At 50.8% G+C, this 24,786-nt stretch overlaps 1 protein-coding gene across 4 annotated transcripts in view; it reads right to left on the bottom strand.

Annotated features, from left to right (window-relative positions):
* Positions 1-24,786, bottom strand: part of DVL1 (dishevelled segment polarity protein 1) — a 97,542-nt gene that overhangs the window by 59,926 nt on the left and 12,830 nt on the right. For all 4 annotated transcript variants that reach the window (XM_029578348.1, XM_029578349.1, XM_029578350.1 and 1 more), the window contains exons 2-3: positions 4,107-4,176; positions 1,726-1,847 (exon numbers count right to left, since the gene is read on the bottom strand). In XM_029578348.1, the coding sequence (XP_029434208.1) occupies positions 1,726-1,847; positions 4,107-4,176 (192 nt within the window). The remainder of the gene's footprint in view (positions 1-1,725; positions 1,848-4,106; positions 4,177-24,786) is intronic.

The following is a 24,786-nucleotide window of genomic DNA, read 5'->3' as shown; positions in this document are numbered from 1 at the left end:
CCTCTGCTTGTCTGGCATGTAACTTCATGATCAGCCCTCTCCCGCCCAGAGTCTGCTCTCGCATGTAGCTTCATGATCAGCCCTCTCCCGCCCAGAGTCTGCTCTCACATGAAACTTCATGATCAGCCCTCTCCCGCCCAGAGTCTGCTCTCGCATGTAGCTTCATGATCAGCCCTCTCCCGCCCAGAGTCTGCTCTCGCATGTAACTTCATGATCAGCCCTCTCCCGCCCAGAGTCTGCTCTCGCATGTAGCTTCATGATCAGCCCTCTCCCGCCCAGAGTCTGCTCTCGCATGTAACTTCATGATCAGCCCTCTCCCGCCCAGAGTCTGCTCTCGCATGTAGCTTCATGATCAGCCCTCTCCCGCCCAGAGTCTGCTCTCACATGTCTTCATGATCAGCCCTCTCCTGCCCAGAGTCTGCTCTCACATGTAACTTCATGATCAGCCCTCTCCTGCTCTCACACGTAACTTCATGATCAGCCCTCTCTCGCCCAGAGTCTGCTCTCGCATGTAACTTTATGATCAGCCCTCTCTCGCCCAGAGTCTGCTCTCGCATGTAACTTTATGATCAGCCCTCTCCCACCCAGAGTCTGCTCTCGCATGTAACTTCATGATCACCCCTCTCCTGCTCTCACACGTAACTTCATGATCAGCCCTCTCTCGCCAAGAGTCTGCTCTCGCATGTAACTTCATGATCAGCCCTCTCCCACCCAGAGTCTGCTCTCGCATGTAACTTCATGATCAGCCCTCTCCCGCCCAGAGTCTGCTCTCGCACGTAGCTTCATGATCAGCCCTCTCCCGCCCAGAGTCTGCTCTCGCACGTAACTTCATGATCAGCCCTCTCCCGCCCAGAGTCTGCTCTCGCACGTAACTTCATGATCAGCCCTCTCCCGCCCAGAGTCTGCTCTCGCACGTAATTTCATGATCAGCCCTCTCCCGCCCAGATTCTGCTCTCACATGTGTCTTCATGATCAGCCCTCTCCTGCCCAGAGTCTGCTCTCACACGTAACTTCATGATCAGCCCTCTCTCGCCCAGAGTCTGCTCTCGCATGTAACTTTATGATCAGCCCTCTCTCGCCCAGAGTCTGCTCTCACATGTAACTTTATGATCAGCCCTCTCCCACCCAGAGTCTGCTCTCGCATGTAACTTCATGATCAGCCCTCTCCTGCTCTCACACGTAACTTCATGATCAGCCCTCTCTCGCCCAGAGTCTGCTCTCGCATGTAACTTCATGATCAGCCCTCTCCCACCCAGAGTCTGCTCTCGCATGTAACTTCATGATCAGCCCTCTCCCGCCCACAGTCTGCTCTCGCACGTAGCTTCATGATCAGCCCTCTCCCGCCCAGAGTCTGCTCTCGCATGTAACTTCATGATCAGCCCTCTCCCGCCCAGAGTCTGCTCTCGCACGTAACTTCATGATCAGCCCTCTCCCGCCCAGAGTCTGCTCTCGCACGTAATTTCATGATCAGCCCTCTCCCGCCCAGATTCTGCTCTCACATGTAGCTTCATGATCAGCCCTCTCCTGCCCAGAGTCTGCTCTCACATGTGTCTTCATGATCAGCCCTCTCCTGCCCAGAGTCTGCTCTCACACGTAACTTCATGATCAGCCTTCTCTCGCCCAGAGTCTGCTCTCACAATGGCAGAAAGATAAGAGGACAACGGGGGAAGGATAGCGAGGGACTGAAAGAGACAGAAGGTGCATGCAACTGGAAGACGTCCTTACTGAAAAGACGGAGGCCGCGAGTCCCCGATGCCTCCCGTTCTCTCGATGGGCGGTGGGAGATCCGTGTGGCTTTCTGTGCACTGAGATACGGCATCCGAGTGAGAGCTTTCTGCCAGGACCAGCTGAAAAAGAAAGCAGGGGAGAGCAGGATCCTAAATCAGCAGCGCTTCCTCTTATGGCTCCCAGTGCCCAAAGTGATGGGGACCCCCAGTACCGCCCGCGTGGTCACAGGTGCAGCACTGATACCCTTCCCCATTGCTATCGCAGTTACCCCCATGCACCTCCCTGAACAGAAGGCATGGGATCACTACCCTTAACCAATTAGCTCTTTCTGGCACAACTACAACATCGCTCTCCGAGAAAGGGGCTTGGATTCAGACAACATTAGGGACAAAGCTCGGGGCTGCTTCTACGGCCAAGTCCAAAAGCAAAGCACATTCAAGCAGCAGCAGTGTCTGAAATATCAGGAAGGCTGCTCACCCTGTGAAAGCGTCGCTAGCAGTAGTTTTGTTATGGGTTTGACACTTGCTTGGTTTGGATTGTAAATATTGCTACTATCATCACAAAGCTTGGGGGTAACTGGAACGGAGCGGCAGCTGCTAGCATAAGAAACTTGCTGGATCATTTGCTCTTTTTCTGCCATCGTAACTGCGTCACGACTTTATTCTAAGGGTCTGAATGGGGAAAACGTTCAGTTCATTTTTCTTTTACTATTTTTTTTTTCTCATTTTATTCCTGCCTTTTAGCAAGGGAAACTGAAGGAAAGCAAATGAAATGGAGAAGGCTGGAAACAGAACCTACCAGCCCTCAGCATCCTCCATCCATACAAGCACTGAATCCACGACAATAACTCTTCAGCAATACCTACAGCGGCCATCAGGATCTTTACGTGACCCTGCTACCAAGGAAAACCATCAATTCCCGCACCACACACGCCTGCCTTTCCCTACAACTATGGAAGGAAGGTGTCAATGGTGCAACTGCACTGTGTCGTAAAAAAATCCCCTTAGGCAACCACTGCACATCTCTGCAACCTTCAGCGTCTATTTATGAAAATAAGCCGGGGCTGGCCACATGGCACTGCAAGCAGAAGACTCACATCGGGCCGGCGGAGGCCGGAGTCACTGTGAGCCACCCCTGGCCATTTCACACATCCAGAGTGAGCTGTGGTCTGTGCCCCTCAGCCAGGGGACTGGGACTGCCATGGCGGAGGGCACCAGTGCAGTAAAGGGCTTGCGGACGTGTAACGGCACAGCCCCTGCAGGGGAACATTTCACTTCAGCCAGAAGCCCACAGGAGCAGGAAGACGCTCCGGGGTCCATTATAATGTAAATGCAGGGCCGGGCCAGCAGCCGTGCACTGCCATGCGATGCTGTGGATGCAGGGCCTGTGACCGCAGGAAGCCCGGGCTGGGAAGCAGTGCTGCTGCAGTGGTGGTGAACGAAGGCTCCTGGTGCTAAATGTGTCTGAGCTGGAAACAGAGCAGGGCAGGAGGAAAATACCAGGTCACAAGCAGCAAGCAAAAGCTCCCCCTGCACCCCTCCCCCATAAAAAAAAACCTTTCTGGAAACAGCAAATTCGTAAACCTGAGCCACGACCTCACTCCTAGAACAGCTCCTCAAGAACTGCCAGCTGTCCTCGCTTTCAAGATAATTGTAATGCATATTCGAGAGGCATTTTGCATACATTTTAGCTTCTGAAGCCAGTTCATTGGCATAATTGGGTTTGCTTGGAAACCTGACCTGTCTGCAGTCCTCCAGGACCGGAGCTGCCATTTAGAGAGGGTTTTGTGCACGGTGGGAAGGGTCCATTTCAGGCACAGTTCATGCAAGGTCACTGCCCCAGCATCACAGCGCTCGCTGCCTCTCTATGGAACAAACCAACCGGTTTATCAATTGCTCCACCGGGTCGGTAGGGAAGAGGGGGGAACAGGCCCTGCAGCGAGCTCCGAGGCGCTGGTGCTGAATACCCCCCACGTCTCTGCCCATCAGCCCCCATGCACATTTATCGCAGGAAGTCCTGTGACCTGGCTGCTACCTCAGTGCAGGGGAGCAGAAGGCGGCCAAGGCTGTCGAGAAAGGATGACTGCAGAGGGAAGGGGGCCTGCACGGGCGATAACTAAAGCCAAGCCTCTGTGCCTGCATAAGAGAACCAAGAAACCTGTGCATACGAGTGGGTGCATGCATTTTACTTTATTTAAAGCATTAAATGCGTCTACAATCAAGTTCCCCTCACAGGCCTCAGACTCTAGCCCTCTTGCCGCCTGCGTTCTGCCTCTCATTGGCTTCTGTGGCACTTTAGGTGCCTCGCTGTACAGCGGCCGCCTGACCAATAGAAAAAAAAGCAGAGGGTGTGATGTGAAGAGGTAGGGGGACACGTACCCAGGAGACCACTCTGCCATTGAAGCACGGGAGCCTTGCATTCTCGTCGGAGATCTCTTCCTTGACAACCCTGGAAAACACAAGAGCGAGAGAGACAGCATCACCGCCAACTCATTCTGCAGAGCTTGCTTGGCTCAGAGCTCACGGACGCTAATAAAAGCTGCAGCCACGCTGGGCACCCTCTGCCCATGCAGAAGCCGACTTCACGACCGGCACGTTGCTTCCCAGAACATTTACGCAGCTTACCCAGAAAGTTAATTCCAGCTCTGCCCGTGACTCTCTCTGAGTGAGCATGGACAAGCTGCTTTATTCTGTCCCAGTTTACCCAACTGTAATACAGCAGCTTCGTGGCGTTTTTAGAATATAAGCAAAAATGATCAGGCTAAAAACAGAGGATGAAGAAAACCCAAGTTACCAAGGCTTAGACAAATTCAGGACATTTCTAAACTCACTAGGGCAGGAGCGTTTCTCCCGCTACATCATTTACACGGCTTTACAAAACCCGCCAGGTCACATGACCAAGCAGGGACAACCAAACCGCAAAAACTACAAATGTAAGGCCTACAAATCAGTAAAAAGTGCAGTAAGTGATGAGAAGTGGGCCTCGTCTTAAATTACAATCAGCAGTTTGATGTAATGCATGCACGCCATTCTCATGGTCACTCCTATCACATTACAATCAGCAGCTTGATGTAATGCATGCACTCCATTCTCATAGTCACTCCTATCACATTACAATCAGCAGCTTGATGTAATGCATGCACTCCATTCTCACAGTCACTCCTATCACATTACAATCAGCAGCTTGATGTAATGCATGCACTCCATTCTCATAGTCACTCCTATCACATTACAATCAGCAGCTTGATGTAATGCATGCACTCCATTCACATAGTCACTCCTATCACATTACAATCAGCAGCTTGATGTAATGCATGCACTCCATTCTCATAGTCACTCCTATCACATTACAATCAGCAGCTTGATGTAATGCATGCACTCCATTCTCACAGTCACTCCTATCACATTACAATCAGCAGCTTGATGTAATGCATGCACTCCATTCTCACAGTCACTCCTATCACATTACAATCAGCAGCTTGATGTAATGCATGCACACCATTCTCAGTCACTCCTATCACATTACAATCAGCAGCTTGATGTAATGCATGCACTCCATTCTCACAGTCACTCCTATCACATTACAATCAGCAGCTTGATGTAATGCATGCACTCCATTCTCACGGTCACTCCTATCACATTACAATCAGCAGCTTGATGTAATGCATGCACTCCATTCTCACAGTCACTCCTATCACATTACAATCAGCAGCTTGATGTAATGCATGCATTCCATTCTCATGGTCACTCCTATCACATTACAATCAGCAGCTTGATGTAATGCATGCACGCCACTCTCATAGTCACTCCTATCACATTACAATCAGCAGCTTGATGTAATGCATGCACGCCATTCTCACAGTCACTCCTATCACATTACAATCAGCAGCTTGATGTAATGCATGCACTCCATTCTCACGGTCACTCCTATCACATTACAATCAGCAGCTTGATGTAATGCATGCATTCCATTCTCATGGTCTCTCCTATCACATTACAATCAGCAGCTTGATGTAATGCATGCACGCCACTCTCATAGTCACTCCTATCACATTACAATCAGCAGCTTGATGTAATGCATGCACGCCATTCTCATAGTCACTCCTATCACATTACAATCAGCAGCTTGATGTAATGCACGCACGCCATTCTCATAGTCACTCCTATCACATTACAATCAGCAGCTTGATGTAATGCATGCATTCCATTCTCATGGTCTCTCCTATCACATTACAATCAGCAGCTTGATGTAATGCATGCACGCCACTCTCATAGTCACTCCTATCACATTACAATCAGCAGCTTGATGTAATGCATGCACGCCATTCTCATAGTCACTCCTATCACATTACAATCAGCAGCTTGATGTAATGCACGCACGCCATTCTCATAGTCACTCCTATCACATTACAATCAGCAGCTTGATGTAATGCACGCACGCCATTCTCATAGTCACTCCTATCACATTACAATCAGCAGCTTGATGTAATGCACGCACGCCATTCTCAGTCACTCCTATCACATTACAATCAGCAGCTTGATGTAATGCATGCACGCCATTCTCATAGTCACTCCTATCACATTACAATCAGCAGTTTGATGTAATGCACGCACGCCATTCTCATACTCACTCCTATCACATTACAATCAGCAGCTTGATGTAATGCACGCACGCCATTCTCATAGTCACTCCTATCACATTACAATCAGCAGCTTGATGTAATGCACGCACGCCATTCTCATAGTCACTCCTATCACATTACAATCAGCAGCTTGATGTAATGCACGCACGCCATTCTCAGTCACTCCTATCACATTACAATCAGCAGCTTGATGTAATGCATGCACGCCATTCTCATAGTCACTCCTATCACATTACAATCAGCAGCTTGATGTAATGCATGCACTCCCATTCTCATAGTCACTCCTATCACATTACAATCAGCAGCTTGATGTAATGCATGCACGCCATTCTCATAGTCACTCCTATCACATTACAATCAGCAGCTTGATGTAATGCATGCACGCCATTCTCATAGTCACTCCTATCACATTACAATCAGCAGCTTGATGTAATGCATGCACGCCATTCTCATAGTCACTCCTATCACATTACAATCAGCAGCTTGATGTATTGCATGCACTCCATTCTCATGGTCACTCCTATCACATTACAATCAGCAGCTTGATGTAATGCACGCACGCCATTCTCAGTCACTCCTATCACATTACAATCAGCAGCTTGATGTAATGCCTGCACTCCATTCTCATAGTCACTCCTATCACATTACAATCAGCAGCTTTATGTAATGCATGCACGCCACTCTCATAGTCACTCCTATCACATTACAATCAGCAGCTTGATGTAATGCATGCACGCCATTCTCATAGTCACTCCTATCACATTACAATCAGCAGCTTGATGTAATGCATGCACGCCACTCTCATAGTCACTCCTATCACATTACAATCAGCAGCTTGATGTAATGCATGCACGCCATTCTCATAGTCACTCCTATCACATTACAATCAGCAGCTTGATGTAATGCATGCACTCCCATTCTCATAGTCACTCCTATCACATTACAATCAGCAGCTTGATGTAATGCATGCACGCCATTCTCACAGTCACTCCTATCACATTACAATCAGCAGCTTGATGTAATGCATGCACGCCATTCTCATAGTCACTCCTATCACATTACAATCAGTAGCTTGATGTAATGCATGCACGCCATTCTCAGTCACTCCTATCACATTACAATCAGCAGCTTGATGTAATGCATGCACTCCCATTCTCATAGTCACTCCTATCACATTACAATCAGCAGCTTGATGTAATGCATGCACGCCATTCTCACAGTCACTCCTATCACATTACAATCAGCAGCTTGATGTAATGCATGCACGCCATTCTCACAGTCACTCCTATCACATTACAATCAGCAGCTTGATGTAATGCATGCACGCCATTCTCATAGTCACTCCTATCACATTACAATCAGCAGCTTGATGTAATGCATGCACTCCCATTCTCATAGTCACTCCTATCACATTACAATCAGCAGCTTGATGTAATGCATGCACGCCATTCTCACAGTCACTCCTATCACATTACAATCAGTAGCTTGATGTAATGCATGCACGCCATTCTCATAGTCACTCCTATCACATTACAATCAGCAGCTTGATGTAATGCATGCACGCCATTCTCATAGTCACTCCTATCACATTACAATCAGCAGCTTGATGTAATGCATGCACGCCATTCTCACAGTCACTCCTATCACATTACAATCAGCAGCTTGATGTAATGCATGCACGCCATTCTCATAGTCACTCCTATCACATTACAATCAGCAGCTTGATGTAATGCATGCACGCCATTCTCACAGTCACTCCTATCACATTACAATCAGTAGCTTGATGTAATGCATGCACGCCATTCTCATAGTCACTCCTATCACATTACAATCAGCAGCTTGATGTAATGCATGCACGCCATTCTCATAGTCACTCCTATCACATTACAATCAGCAGCTTGATGTAATGCATGCACGCCATTCTCACAGTCACTCCTATCACATTACAATCAGCAGCTTGATGTAATGCATGCACGCCATTCTCATAGTCACTCCTATCACATTACAATCAGCAGCTTGATGTAATGCATGCACGCCATTCTCACAGTCACTCCTATCACATTACAATCAGCAGCTTGATGTAATGCATGCACGCCATTCTCATAGTCACTCCTATCACATTACAATCAGCAGCTTGATGTAATGCACGCACGCCATTCTCATAGTCACTCCTATCACATTACAATCAGCAGCTTGATGTAATGCATGCACGCCATTCTCATAGTCACTCCTATCACATTACAATCAGCAGCTTGATGTAATGCATGCACGCCATTCTCACAGTCACTCCTATCACATTACAATCAGCAGCTTGATGTAATGCATGCACGCCATTCTCATAGTCACTCCTATCAAACTTCAATCAGCAGCTTGATGTAATGCATGCACGCCATTCTCATACTCACTCCTATCACATTACAATCAGCAGCTTGATGTAATGCATGCACGCCATTCTCATAGTCACTCCTATCACATTACAATCAGCAGCTTGATGTAATGCATGCACGCCATTCTCATAGTCACTCCTATCACATTACAATCAGCAGCTTGATGTAATGCATGCACGCCATTCTCATAGTCACTCCTATCACATTACAATCAGCAGCTTGATGTAATGCATGCACTCCATTCTCATAGTCACTCCTATCACATTACAATCAGCAGTTTGATGTAATGCATGCACACCATTCTCATAGTCACTCCTATCACATTACAATCAGCAGCTTGATGTAATGCATGCACGCCATTCTCATAGTCACTCCTATCACATTACAATCAGCAGCTTGATGTAATGCATGCACGCCATTCTCATAGTCACTCCTATCACATTACAATCAGCAGCTTGATGTAATGCATGCACTCCATTCTCATAGTCACTCCTATCACATTACAATCAGCAGTTTGATGTAATGCATGCACACCATTCTCATAGTCACTCCTATCAAACTTCAATCAACACTGGCAGGTTTTCTACTTCTGCTCTCTTACAGTAGCTGCCAACCGCACTTTTTAAGCGATAATATCCCGGTCGGTCTGACTGCTTGGTACAGGCTCAGAGTCATCAGAGGTTTTTATAATTTTCAACAAACTGGCTATCCGTCCCATGTCATTAAACATGCCCGCTACAGATATACAGACGGACAGAATACAACCTGCCCCTCTGCATGACATCAAGCTAGCGACTGATGAGGCCCACTTCCAATCAGTTTTGCATTTACAGTCTTCTACTGTTTTCTGAAAAGCTGATTTTTGCTCTTAGAATGTATCTGCTGTTATTTTGGATACCTCGTGGTCTTGATTATACTAATTTGTTTGATATTGTATATTGGATGTCCACGTCAGGAGACCATTAACATCTGTTAATGGTCTCATTGAGAAAGCCCCTGAGGATCCTCCGAAATAAAAAGATTTTTCTATTGCTGAAGCTTTTGACAAGTTAAACTTTGCTTCTCTCCTCAGATTTTACCAGCAGGCAAGTTCTCCACCCCAGAGGCGGCTGAGGTGTTTGAACTGTTAAGCGTGGGTTGGCCCAGTAGCAGAGCCGGTGGAGGTCTGCATGGGGATGCAGCTGGAGGGGCGGAAGGAGCTGGCGAGAGCTGGTGGCTGGAATTAGAGCTCATGGCTGCATGATCCCAGGTCGAGAATGGAATGAAGGTCGCTGGAAGCGGGAATCCCGGGGTCATCATCACCCAAGGCTCACAGCACCAGAGCCCGGCCCCCAGGAGCAGGAGGAAAGAGCCAGGTCACAAAACAACTGTACAGCATAGGGGTGGAAAATTATTCAGAAAGCTTGGATGCCAGCCATCATTTTTATAAGCCAGGTCAAAATATTATTTTTCCCTGTGTCCCTTTTTTCTTTTTGTATCTCTCCTCTGCCTCCAGCCTTTCATAGGTGCAGGGCACAGCGCCAGCAGCTCCACCCAGCCCCCTGCAGCAGCAGCACCCAGGCAGGTGCTATATAATGTCCATCAGTGCTGCTCACCATCCCAGGGCTCACTAGAGCAGCCCCCCATATTCCTTTCTATTCTGGTTCAGAACTGCATTCCCAAAGCACTCTGGGAATATTAGGACTACAATTCCCAGTATGCATTGGGACACAGTGCCGGTCAAAAAAACTCTCCAATTCTCCACTCACAAAGCCATCCTAATAGGACACCAAACACAACTACACGAATGAAAGGAAAAATTATAGCTTGCTACCATCAACACAAAACAAGAGCTCCCCTGTTGCTCTGTCTGGTTTAATTGTGTTTTCCTTGAGCAGTGAGATGGTAAAACGCTGCACTGTTAACTCATGCACTACCCTCCCGTTCTCCGGCATATTTATCCTGTGTCCCCCTGCGTTTTGGTGGAGAATCCAATATCGGCCTCTCAGAATCCAGCAGACATGACTGAGCTTCTAAGAAAACGCAGCAGAGCTCCTGAGAAGCCTGCCACAAGCCTCGGAGGGGGTGAGCTCCTGGTTTCAGGCACTGGGGGGCTCTCACTTTCAGTGGCCTGACAGATGCATCCAGGGAATGCACCAGCTTCTATTCTCTGTGGGATTGCAGCAAATCGGGATTCCCTTCAACTGACTTGTAATCTGCTCTGAAAACGAGTAAAGGAAGCTGCTGCCTGTGGCACTGGGCTGCCTCATTCATTACGTGGCAGCTCTCTGTCATTTTGGTAAGCCAACATCTGGAGACCTGATCGTGGGAAACTAGTTTCTAACCTTCAGATTCCAAACCAAAGATTCCAGTCACGGACCCGCCACGCTCCCCCAGGCCAAAGATTCCAGACACGGACCCGCCACGCTCCCCCAGGCCAAAGATTCCAGACACGGACCCGCCGCGCTCCCCCTCGCCAAAGATTCCAGACACGGACCCGCCGCGCTCCCCCTCGCCAAAGATTCCAGACACGGACCCGCCACACTCCCCCAGGCCAAAGATTCCAGACACGGACCCGCCGCGCTCCCCCTCGCCAAAGATTCCAGACACGGACCCGCCGCGCTCCCCCTCGCCAAAGATTCCAGACACGGACCCGCTGCGCTCCCCCTCGCCAAAGATTCCAGACACGGACCCGCCGTGCTCCCCCTCGCCAAAGATTCCAGACACGGACCCGCAACGCTCCCCCTCGCCAAAGATTCCAGACACGGACCCGCCACGCTCCCCCAGGCCAAAGGCCTCATGATGCACTACTCAATGTGGAAAGCGAGGACACCTGTGCCCACACAGGACTTCAGCAAATGCGAGAAAGGAAAACTTTACGGGAAATGTCACGAACATTCGAAGAAGGGACGATTCACAGCTGCTGTGGAAAGGTGGCTCAATTGTGTCGTGACCTGCTTTCAGCTTTTAGGGAAAACGGGCAAGCAGACATTAGGCCCTCTGCATCAAATTTGGGACAGTTAGATGCCCACTCTTGCAAATGACAAAGGAGACTAGCAGCATTATAGATGCATAAATCTGGGAGAGCAACCCCACCAAATCTCCTGTCCAACCGCAGCACATCAAAGCTACCCGCGTCCTTTTATTATGCCAAATAAAAGAGCTTACCATAGAGCGGTAAGCCCGAACAGTCGAGGACTTAAGCCATAAGGGCAGCATTTGCAATGGGTAAAGAAATTTAGGAAGGACCACCATCTGACCAAGGCTCACCGACCCAGCACAGAAAGAGGGAGAGCCTTCCTACGCAACAGTAAGACCCAAGTACCATGCAAAACAGTGTCAATATTAAGAGCATAAAGCTCCTCGACAGTGCACGTTACCTGAATACCCAGATAGCGAAAATAAGACCCAGCCCAGACCAATGGAAAGGGACCATCCCAACCTGACTGCAAAGTAGGAGATAACGGAACACCACAGATCTTCCAAAGTTGATCCGGATACCCGAAAAAACACACCAAAATGGTCTATAACACCCATAATAGCCCCTAAACTCTCAATTAGGTTTCCCACGTAGAGTAGCATATCATCCACAAAGAGACTTAACCAGACCGCCTTAGTCTGAATCTTAATACCATGAAAGGAACGCAGAGTTCGTAATTTAGCCACCAACCGTTCGAGAGCAAGGACAACTAAAGGAGAGAGGGGACAGCCATACCCTGGTGGCCCTACCCAAAAGAAATACCTCCAAGAGCGTCCCATTCACCAGTAACTGGGCCTGTGGTGACTTCTATAACAATTTAACCCAGGACAGCATAGAATCGCTAAACCCAAAACAGTTGCGTATCGACAGTAAGCTTGGCCATTCCATGCGGCCGAATGCCTTTTCAGTCAAAGCTGACAAGAAGATCATTACAACTACCAGGCAAAGAAGAAAGTGCTAGCAACAGCGTTTTTAAGAGGTTAGAGTTGGAGAGCCTGCCCTTAACAAAGCCTGCTTGATCCTGAGCAACTACCTCCGCTATCACAGAGTTCACCCACTGGCCAAAACAGCAGTCAACAATTGAATATCTTGGTTAAGAAGGGAGATGGGTCTATAAGTCTGAATCAAGGTCGGGTCCTTTTCTGGCTTGGGGAGCAAAATTATTGTGGCAAGGTATCAAACTCCCCCGCTCTCGCGCAGCATAGAACATCTTCTTTAAAGGGGTGAGAGGGAGATCACCCATTAACTTGTAAAACTCCGGTCCGAGCCCATCAGGCCCTGATGCTTTTAGAAGCTTCAATCGCTGAATAGCCCCCTGAAGAGGCATTGCTAACAACTCTTGCACGCGTGTGCTGAACTCTGGTAGCTCCAAATCCTGAAAGAAAGCTCGATAGGCTTGGTTGTTAACAGGTCCAGGTGTATACAAGGACCTATAAAAGGAAACAAACAAAAGCTCTGGATATTAAAGGAGTAGTAGTGAGATTCAATGATTTATCCTCAATATGGGCGAGGAGCCCTTTACAGTGACCCACAGAGTTTACCAATCTAACCATCAATTTGCCAGATTTACTTCCCCATTGATACAGTTTGTACTTACGATACAAGATGTTCTGCCGTGCCTTAAAATCTAGCAAATTATTAAGGTCCCTACGGGCCGCCTCTAGACACATTTTAGTAGCCGGACTAAGGTGCCTGATGTATTCTCTGCGCAGTGCCATTATCTTTTTAATAGGTCCAAAATGTCACCATTCCTGTCTCGTTTGGTGTGCGTATGGTAAGCTGTGACCCCTCATGACAGCCTTGGCCACTCTCCAAAACAGCAGAGGGTCGATTCCAGGTGTCATACTGAATTCAACGTATTCCTTCCATTTGTCCCGAAGAAAAGCAATAAAGCACTTGTCGGTATACAGATAAGGGGGCATGGACCAACGAAAGTGGCCCAGGGGCATAGGAACAGATCAGACAAAGGGAGGCTGTGAATCTCACTAGGTACCAACTTATTGAAAAGAAACTCAGAGATAAGAACATAGTCCAGCCGTGAGGACACATTGTGCACATGAGAGTAGAAAGTGGACTCGCCAGGTATCTACCAGCAGAAGCTCCTGGGACAAGAAACCCACACCCAGATCGGCTTGGGTTTGTTTTTTTTTGGGGGGGGGGGGGGTTGTCTTAGTGGGTTTGCAGTCAACCAAAGGGTTATCTGCCACATTGAAATGGCCACCCAGAATCACCGCATGCCCTTCCAAAGCTGTAGAGAAAAAGCTATGGGAATATACATTAGGGGCATACAAACTGACAAGCACCACCTTTACCCGCTGTAATTCCCCCACCACAATAATATAACAGCCATTAGGGTCAGAGTAACATTTATCCTTCGTAAAATTAACCTTTTTACTAATCAAAAATAGTCATCCCCCTCTGTCAGGAGGTAAAGGAAGAAAAACAACCACGGCCAAGTCATTCTCGCTTCAGCGTCTGGTGTTCCTCGTCACCCAGGTGGGTCTCCTGAAGAAAAGCTCTCGCAGTTCACCAAGGAGTTTCCTCCATTTGACCGGGAGCACAATCCAACAATATTAAGAGAGGAGAAAAGAAAGCTGACACAGAAGTAATCATTGGCACATACCCAAGGAATAAGACATGGCGCCATAAGAGGAGGGACCCCCCAGCACAGATCCACTCCCCCCCCCCCCTGAAAAGTCGCAGGTTCCTGGAAATAGAAAAATTGCTGTACTCGTGTGGGCAACCAATCACCGAGACACAACCAATCACCGAGACACAACCGATTCCTCCTCCCGATCGAGAGAGGTGCCCCCAGCGCCCAGCAAAGACCCCATCAAGAAGAGCAGCCACATGTTCAAGTCACAGAGTCACGTGTGAGGTCACGTGTGAGGTCACGTGTGGCAACAGGAAGCAGAAGAATGAAACACAACATGCCCCACCCTTCTGTAAAAGATTAAAGGAACAAGGGCCAAAATGGCAGCTAGGAGGGGCCAAACATAAGAGGAAAAGTGAGGCAGCTCACGCCAACACTGACCAGGAGCCAAGCGGGGGGGGGGGGGGGGCACCATGCACCCCCAGGAGCCAAGCAGGGGGGGGGGGGGGGGCACCATGCACTGCCAGTAAAAGGCAAGGGTTAAAATCCCCCAGAAGAGCAGGGTCATCCCTCAGGAAGCGGAGCCATAAATGCCTTTGCTTCTTGAACCGAAATAATCACCTTGGGAGGGGGCGGCGGCGGCAGCAGCACTGAGCTGGGTGTTCTCAGGGCAGCTCTCCCCTCTAATGTCCGAGTCTCCAGAAAACTCATCTCACTGCCAGAAACGTCCCAGACACACCAGAGCCTCTTAGCAGATTCTGGAGTGAAAAGGTTCTGAGCCTAGATCATAAAAACATAAAGGCTGCCAAGCCGGGTCCCAGCAAAGGTCCAGTGAGCCCGGCATCCTGTGCCGACAGCGGCCAGGCCGGCGCCCTCGGAAGCAGCAAATCTCCAGGAGGAAGTGGTGAACCCCAAGTCTACCTGGGTGACAGCATTAACGGGTCTGTGTCCTCCAGAAACCTGGCCAAACCTCTTACACAAAGCAATACCACTGGCCTGGACCTCAACAAGCTGCTCCTTCTGTCTGTCTGTCTGTCCGTCCACCTCTCTGCTATACGTACAGTGTTACTTCCATGCACTCTGAACTCAGCTGAGATGTTTCATGAATACTCTTCTTTTTCTCCCTACGCCTCTGGGCATCTTTCCCCTGCCAACTAGAGAAATGCGGGGCAGGATGTAGCGCAGATACCCTGGAGCAGTTCTCAAAGCCGCTTACAATGCCCTTTGCGTTTTGTAATGCTGCACGGAGCCCGGAAGCTTCCTGGGCAATAGCAGCCAAGAGAAACGGTTTTTGTGCACTGCTCTTCTTTTTGTTTACTCTCGGTAGCCCCCAGTGGATCAGCTAATGGGATTTACTGAAAGCCACCTGAGATTATTCTGCAAGAGGAAATAAATTACTCGTTTTTCCAGGGGTCTCAGATGCAGATTTGAGCTGCTGGGACCACAGCAGAGGCGGCCACACGTGGCTCCCGTCGGATTCCCATGAGTCTGTGAGCTCTGCTGCCCACCTCCTCGGTGACTGACGACACGGACTCCATGAGAGAGAGAGAGAGAGAGCTGGCTGCCAAGCAAACCTTCTCCCAGGAGGCAATTACAAACCAGGGTGGTAACGAGTCCCAGCGCCATCCCTGCACCATTTCAAAAGGGCTGGGCCCGAAGCCCACGTTATAAATAGCGCTGGCCTCAACCTCAGAAACACTGCTCACAGATCGCTGGGAAAACCGATTCCACCCCCCTGATCCCCGCCGAGAGATCAGCAAAACCCGTCCCAATGTGCTTAAGCTTTTTTTTTTTCTGTTGCCTTACAAAAAAAAAGTTTGGGAATTCAGGTACTTGTTAAAAAAAAACAACACATTTTGATGCAATGAAACCTGCCCCTGCGGGAAACGTTGCGCGCACAGAACCCAGAGCAGGTGGCGGTTTTCTCCGGTAAAGTCTCATCAGGCCTTCCCCGCCCTCCTGTGGGTTTCCCGGCGCGCGCCCTCGCCGGGCACAGCCGCGCGTTTCCGCGCCGCTCTGTAAATCCGCTGCCGCAAATAAAACGCCAGCACCAAGGAGCAATCCTTTGGTCCAGAGGGCGCTAAGGTTTTTCCTTGGCCCACAGGGTGCTAGCCCTGCACGGTCCTTCTCGAGGAAAGCTTGGGGGATTGACCCTGCTTCAGCAGCCGCATCGTTACTCAGTCCTCCAGCTACGATTCAGCCCAATTTGTGGATCAGACCGTACCATTAAATCAAGCCAAATATCCCCGGGGGCTCTGCAGAAGTAGTAATCCCTCCCCCCCACCCCCCACGGATTCTGCTGCTTTAATAGAGGAGGTGTGGAAAACTACAACTCCCACACACTTTAGCGCTTATAGGCGAGTGCGCCAGCTGCCGGAGGCTCTCTGACTCCCCCTTCCCTCAGGCAGTCTGGATCCAAAGTGGAAGGACTGCAAATCCCACAATGCACCGGGGCGGGGAGGAGGAGGTTCAGAAACCAGAATAGGCCGAAGCCTCCCTGCAGAGTGTGAGACGGAGGCCACTCCAGCTCAGAGGCCTCCAGCACGCGCAGCGACCCTGCTTCACGTTACTGCTTTATCCCACCTGGACCGAGGCGACCAACAGCGCAGCCCAGCGAGCAGACACGAAAGCTCCCTGCGCCAGATCTGTGACCTAAGCCAGCGCCGAGCCAGAAACACCCCAAAGGGAGCGTCCTCAGCCTCAGCCAGGCCATTACCCTGCAGCTCAGAGAATCACAGACACCCAGGAGCGCAGGTTCTCAGCCTCAGCGCAGCAGCGCGCCGGCACATCACAGAGCGAAAGGGAATTAGAGGGACTGCGCCCTGCGCCAGATCTGTGACCTAAGCCAGCGCCGAGCCAGAAACGCCCCAAAGGGAGCATCCTCAGCCTCAGCCAGGCCATTACCCTGCAGCTCAGAGGGTCGCCGACACCCAGGAGCACAGGTTCTCAGGCTCAGCGCAGCAGAAAAGGGAAGGGAATTAGAGGGACTGCGCCCTGCGCCAGATCTGTGACCTAAGCCACCGCCGAGCCAGAAACGCCCCAAAGGGAGCGTCCTCAGCCAGACCATTACCCTGCAGCTCAGAGGATCACAGACACCCAGGAGCACAGGCTCTCAGGCTCAGCGCAGCAGCGCGCCGGCACATCACAGAGCAAAAGGGAATTAGAGGGACTGGGCTTTCAAGACAGGCATAGGAAGAGGGAAATGATGCGAGGTCACGGTGAGCATGGCAGAGCCACAGCTACCAGCTCTGCATATTCTACTGCACAACTATCTGTCATCCAAACACTGCCCAAAGCAGCCAGAAGAAGTCATCACTTACTTTAAACCGAGGTGATGTATATCTATACGTGCCGCGGTATATAAGAATCACTAAATAAATAAGAATCACTTTAGAAACCTTTCCAGTAACAAACCACAGCACAACCAGATGTGTGCACAGCTTCCCTATAATACAAAAACGGAGGCGATTCATAAACCAATTTCCACAGGCAGCAGGGATCTCGAAGATTTTTATTTTCCAGGTGTTCCAGCTGTAGGGAGCCATGAAGAACTCTGGTGCATGAGGGGAGTTTAAGTGGCAGAAACACAGAGCTGAATCCCTTTCCATTCTGAGACAAGAGACCCCGATGAGGAGAGTGCGTGTCACGCTTCCTCTAGTACCAGCTGACTCGGGGATCGCACTTCTGGAGATGGGTGGAAGAGAGTTAAAATGTAAGAGGGAGAGATGTGCTCCCAGGACCTCTTCTGTACTCTCCCTGGCAGAGGGACCACAAGCAGCTCTGCTTTCCAGGCCTTACATAACGAAGAAGCTCCGTCTGCTCTAACAGCTTAACCTGCCCTCTCATGATCAAGATGCCTACTCTTCAGGTTGTTACCCAGACGTCCTCTGCCCGGAACCAGGGAGCGGGTCATTACATATAAGAAAGGCGCCACACCTGCCAAAAGTCCAGTGCAGCCCAGCGAGCTTGCGAGCGGCATGGGATGTGCTGAGGAGAGGATCAGCGCTCCACCACAGAGCACCCTAACACCGCCAGAGGTCTGGCTCTTCCTTCCTCACGCTTCAAACCCTTTAAAATAGAAAGTCGCATTTTTTGTTGTTTGTGAAAAACATTTATTTTGGCTCAGAAACTGAAAGCCTATAGGAGTGGTTCCTTCCAAGCAAAACCTACTTTACCCAGCCTCAGCTGGAAGATGACTGCACACGCTGGAGGCCCGCAGTGCACACATGGGAGTCCGGGCGGCTGGAAAGAGAAGCCATGCAGTCTGCAGGCAGGACCCACCTCTCACCATCACCGGCCCTAGACCACCGGGCCTCAGGCTGCAAAGAGCCGAGACCACGCAGCGGGTGCACTCCTCGCCTTTGTCTGCTGGGCCGTGGCCACGCTGCTGCTGCAGCCGGGATCCGGTGCGTATGAAATGCAAGTTATAATAATTCCAGCACAAAAACTGAGTCTGGTATTCGGAGAATACGGCTTGGCGTCTTCCACGGTAAACCTGCAGCTCAGTGGTCAGAGCAGCGGGCAGAGAACCAGGGAAGCCGGGTGACCCCGGGCAAGTCGCGTCACCCTGCATTACCGGAGGCACAAACTCCTATTCTGTACCTGTGGGGAAATTGCTGAGCAGATTGGGCAGGGAAATCTCTAGGCTGGCGAACCTTCAGCTTGGATTTGCAAAAGGCAAGTAACTAATCCACACCGGTTTTTCCTTTCCCAGGAAACACTCTGCCCCCTCACCCCCCATCTAATCTTTCTCACTCGCTTCCAAAGGAAAGGAACGATTAGAAGATCTGTGCTTTTAACATCAACCACATTTCATCCCTGTCAAATAAAACTGAATCCAGGACACAGTAACGAGAAGGAAATTAGATGCAATTATTCTTCCACCTGCTTCCGGCTGCCCAGAAGAGATGGCGTCTCCAGAGTTAGGACATGCCATCGGCACAGAGCGGGAGAGATGGCGTCTCCAGAGTTAGGACATGCCATCGGCACAGAGCAGAAGAGATGGCGTCTCCAGAGTTAGGACATGCCATCGGCACAGAGCGGGAGAGATGGCGTCTCCAGAGTTAGGACATGCCATCGGCACAGAGCAGAAGAGATGGCGTCTCCAGAGTTAGGACATGCCATCGGCACAGAGCGGGAGAGATGGCGTCTCCAGAGTTAGGACATGCCATCGGCACAGAGCGGGAGAGATGGCGTCTCCAGAGTTAGGACATGCCATCGGCACAGAGCAGAAGAGATGGCGTCTCCAGACTTAGGACATGCCATCGGCACAGAGCGGGAGAGATGGCGTCTCCAGACTTAGGACATGCCATCGGCACAGAGCGGGAGAGATGGCGTCTCCAGACTTAGGACATGCCATCGGCACAGAGCGGGAGAGATGGCGTCTCCAGACTTGGGACATGCCATCGGCACAGAGCGGGAGAGATGGCGTCTCCAGAGTTGGGACATGCCATCGGCACAGAGCGGGAGAGATGGCGTCTCCAGAGTTGGGACATGCCATCGGCACAGAGCGGGAGAGATGGCGTCTCCAGAGTTAGGACATGCCATCGGCACAGAGCGGGAGAGATGGCGTCTCCAGACTTAGGACATGCCATCGGCACAGAGCGGGAGAGATGGCGTCTCCAGACTTACGACATGCCATCGGCACAGAGCGGGAGAGATGGCGTCTCCAGACTTACGACATGCCATCGGCACAGAGCGGGAGAGATGGCGTCTCCAGAGTTGGGACATGCCATCGGCACAGAGCGGGAGAGATGGCGTCTCCAGAGTTGGGACATGCCATCGGCACAGAGCGGGAGAGATGGCGTCTCCAGACTTAGGACATGCCATCGGCACAGAGCGGGAGAGATGGCGTCTCCAGAGTTAGGACATGCCATCGGCACAGAGCGGGAGAGATGGCGTCTCCAGAGTTAGGACATGCCATCGGCACAGAGCGGGAGAGATGGCGTCTCCAGAGTTACGACATGCCATCGGCACAGAGCGGGAGAGATGGCGTCTCCAGAGTTACGACATGCCATCGGCACAAAGCGGGAGAGATGGCGTCTCCAGAGTTACGACATGCCATCGGCACAGAGCGGGAGAGATGGCGTCTCCAGAGTTACGACATGCCATCGGCACAGAGCAGGAGAGATGGCGTCTCCAGAGTTACGACATGCCATCGGCACAGAGCGGCCAGGAATCGTGCTCAGCCGCATACAGCTCCGAGTCATGGAGGCTCCTGTGCTCCCAAACACTGCAGGGGCTCACTCCCCGCTCCCATCTTATCTGCAAGCTACAGGATGCCTGGGGCTGGGTGAGACTGCGTGTTAGCGGAAAAGCGCGCAACACACCGCCGTAAAGATCTAACCACGTACACCCTGGAGGAAAGGTGGGACGCGGAGATAAGAGAGAGGCATTCAGATACCACCACCAAAGAACGAGGGGTCATGGGGGTAGATGTAAGGAAATATTTCTTTACAGAGAGGGTGGTGCATTAATGGAGCAACCCCCTGTGGAGACAAGGACAGTATCTCAACTCAAGAGAGCATGGTTCAAGCAGAGGGGGATCTGAGGGAGTGGTAGGGAGCTGTGGCATCAGATACATAGAGAGCACAGCTCAGGAATGGGATATTTTGCAATGGAAAATCACAAAAGGTGGATTATTATATGATTGAAGCAGCCTTCAGTCGGGCTTGCAGGCCTGGTAGATTTGGGGTGCTGAAAGCACATAAACCTTAGCGTATGGCCTGGGCCTGGAGGCTCACAGCGTTAACGCGAGGATCGCTGACCGACACGTGCCAACGGTCCCTGAAACAACAGGCTTGAGGGATGGAGAAGCAAAGGTGAATGTTTTCTGTGCTGCCCCTACAGACCTGAACATCAGGCACAGACTTATTCACATCTGTCAAAATGCTTTTCAATAGCCACAGAAATATTTCCAGGACTAGCAATTTTAATCAAAGACACCAAAACGAAGGCAGTTTTACCAAAGCTATCAATAAAGCAACAGAACCAAAGTGATCGAAACTGCTGGATAACCAATGAACCTTTCTGCATTGTGGTTCGTAGATTGCAGAAATGAGACTGAGCTCCATCACCAAAAAATACTTTACCACAGAGTGCCACACAGTCTTCCAACACCATCTCAGAATAATCCTGCAGGACCAGAGTCAGGTGCGTGTGCAGGGGGAGAGCCTGCACGCTTGTGTGTGTGTGGGGGGGGGGGGGAGAGCCTGCACGCTTATGTGCGTGGGGGGGGGGGGGAGAGCCTTCACGCTTATGTGCGTGTGTGTGTGTGGGGGAGAGCCTTCACGCTTATGTGCGTGTGTGTGTGGGGGGGGGGAGAGCTTGCACGCTTATGTGCGTGTGTGTGTGGGAGGGAAGAGCCTGTACGCTTATGTGCGTGTGTGTGTGTGGGGGGGAGGGAAGAGCCTGTACGCGTGTGTGCGTGTGCGGGGGGGGGGGGGGGAAGAGCCTGCACGCTTATGTGCGCGTGTGTGTGCGAGGGGGAGGGCCTGCACGCTTATGTGCGTGTGCGGGGGGGAAGAGCCTGCACGCTTATGTGCATGTGTGTGTGCGAGGGGGAGGGCCTGCACGCTTATGTGCGTGTGTGTGTGTGCGAGGGGGAGAGCCTGCACGCTTATGTGCATGTGTGTGTGCGAGGGGGAGGGCCTGCACGCTTATGTGCGTGTGTGCGGGGGGGGGGGGAAGAGCCTGCACGCTTATGTGCGTGTGTGTGTGTGTGCGAGGGGGAGAGCCTGCACGCTTATGTGCGTATGTGCGCGAGGGGGAGAGCCTGCAAGCTTATGTGCGTGTGTGTGCGAGGGGGAGAGCCGCCTGCATGCTTATGTGCGTGGGGGAGAGCCTGCATGCTTATGTGTGTGTTGCGTGTGTGGGGGAGCCTGCATGCTTACGTGCGTGTGCAGGGTGTGTCGTTTCCGACTACAATATTCCTCCTGGCTCTAGCAGTGCGACTCTTCAGGGATAACTCTCACTATTACAAATAATACAAACGGTTCAGCCTGGAAAATAATCCTTCACTTGTTGAAGAGCTTGGAAGGCGGCAGCACTTACTGGCAGTTCGGTTTGCTGATCCAGCTCAAGGCCTGGCTTTTCCTTTCTGTCAGAACATCCTGCTGCTCACCTTTCCGGGCTCGCGCCTCTCTGGAAAGTCCCTGCCAGGAGCACAAACCCCCCGGGTGCCAAGCTTGGAAGGGTACCAGGTCCTCCTTTTCACTCAGTCTGTGAGTCTGGGGGGAGGGGGGGGTCACCAAACACAACCCTTACCCGGTGCCTCTACTTCCACCCTGCCCCACTGAAGGGGGCTACAAAAATACCACACGCAGGATGCACGACCTCGTCACCTCAGAAACACACGGGGTCACCCCCAGGAGCGCCCGCACCCACCTCCCCTGGGCGAGCGGCGCCGTATTCTGACGAGCTGCCGAGCGCGAGTCCCCAGCGATGAAAAGCGTCGGGCGCCCGGGAGGCCATGGCCGTGCACGCGTTAGGAAAACGGACGCTCAGTATGAGCCTCGCAAAAGAAAAGCTGGCGCACGGTCCTTGATCAAGCAGCGAGCTAAAGACCGCACTTTCCTCCCCGTTTATCCTTTCATTCACAAAACAAACAGTCGTCCGGTTTCCGGATCTGCCTCAAAGGATTTTCTTGCTTGCTCCGGAAACCACCCAGAGTCTGCGATCTGAAGTCTTTTACGATTCAAACCCAGATCTTAGTTTCGCAGGTAGGAGGAAGCTAAAAAAATAAATAAATAAGAACTGCCGCTGGGCTATCGGGCCTTTGAGTCACAGTCTGACCTCACACCTGCTCCGGGGCTGGCGATACGTTTGCCGCGTTGATAAGGGTGCATTAGCCACGTGGTGATTTTCTGCAATGGGGGTAACTAGCTAATAGCCTCATCTACACGGCATTTGAGTGGGATAAACGTTATTAGCTACGCGTGTTTTGGACCCACTAATCCCTTTATTGCATTGGTTGTTAGGCTAGCACGTCCAACCATTCATTAACCTGTGCGCTAGCCTGAGCACACTTTATTGCATCAGACTGCTAGTGTTTTATATCCTCGCCCACCTCTCTCTGCAAAGCAGCTTCCCTCACACACACACACACACACACAGTCCCATCTCAAGAAACAGCAGTGCAAGCTTCCCTCACACACACACACACAGTCCCATCACAAGAAACAGCAGTGCAAGCTTCCCTCACACACACACACACACACAGTCCCATCTCAAGAAACAGCAGTGCAAGCTTCCCTCACACACACACACACACACACAGTCCCATCTCAAGAAACAGCAGTGCAAGCTTCCCTCACACACACAGTCCCATCACAAGAAACAGCAGTGCAAGCTTCCCTCACACACACACACAGTCCCATCTCAAGAAACAGCAGTGCAAGCTTCCCTCACACACACACACAGTCCCATCTCAAGAAACAGCAGTGCAAGCTTCCCTCACACACACACACAGTCCCATCTCAAGAAACAGCAGTGCAAGCTTCCCTCACACACACACACACAGTCCCATCTCAAGAAACAGCAGTGCAAGCTTCCCTCACACACACACAGTCCCATCACAAGAAACAGCAGTGCAAGCTTCCCTCACACACACACAGTCCCATCACAAGAAACAGCAGTGCAAGCTTCCCTCACACACACACAGTCCCATCTCAAGAAACAGAAGTGCAAGCTTCCCTCACACACACACACACAGTCCCAGCTCAAGAAACAGCAGTGCAAGCTTCCCTCACACACACACACACACAGTCCCATCTCAAGAAACAGCAGTGCAAGCTTCCCTCACACACACACACACACAGTCCCATCTCAAGAAACAGCAGTGCAAGCTTCCCTCACACACACACACACAGTCCCATCACAAGAAACAGCAGTGCAAGCTTCCCTCACACACACACACACAGTCCCATCTCAAGAAACAGCAGTGCAAGCTTCCCTCACACACACACACACAGTCCCATCACAAGAAACAGCAGTGCAAGCTTCCCTCACATTCATTCTCGCTCTCTCAGTGGCAGAGGAAGCTTCTCCCTGGTACTGTTAATCATTAGCTAGGCCCTTCCTTATAGCCAGGAAGATTTGCTTTTCTAAGCTTACACGGCACTGTGAATATCTGATAACCTCAGAATTCAGTACATTCAGGTAAATAGGACTCCCTGTCCTCAGTTTGCTCCTGGGCTGTCAGCCCTTCAGGTGCAAATGGCAGTAACTGGCTGGGCTGGGATATGCCAGATGTGATCATTGCAGGGAATGGTGGGGGTTGCAAGGAATTATATTTGATGCTGGTTTTAAAGTCGTCTGTTTTTTAGGAAAGGGAGTGTAATTTTAATTAAAGCAATGTAGTTTATTGCGTGTTGTAAATTTCTGATAATTTTTAGAGATATGATGCAGCCTGCCAACTCCCCTGGTGAGAGCAGTATTTCGGGATTAATTATTGAGTTTCTTATTTTATAGTTGACGT

This window comes from Rhinatrema bivittatum, chromosome 15 (genome assembly GCF_901001135.1).
Source record: "Rhinatrema bivittatum chromosome 15, aRhiBiv1.1, whole genome shotgun sequence".
Lineage (NCBI taxonomy): Eukaryota > Metazoa > Chordata > Amphibia > Gymnophiona > Rhinatrematidae > Rhinatrema > Rhinatrema bivittatum.
The sequence above is the reverse complement of the archived record's forward strand: the minus strand, read 5'-3'. Positions and strand labels throughout refer to the sequence as shown.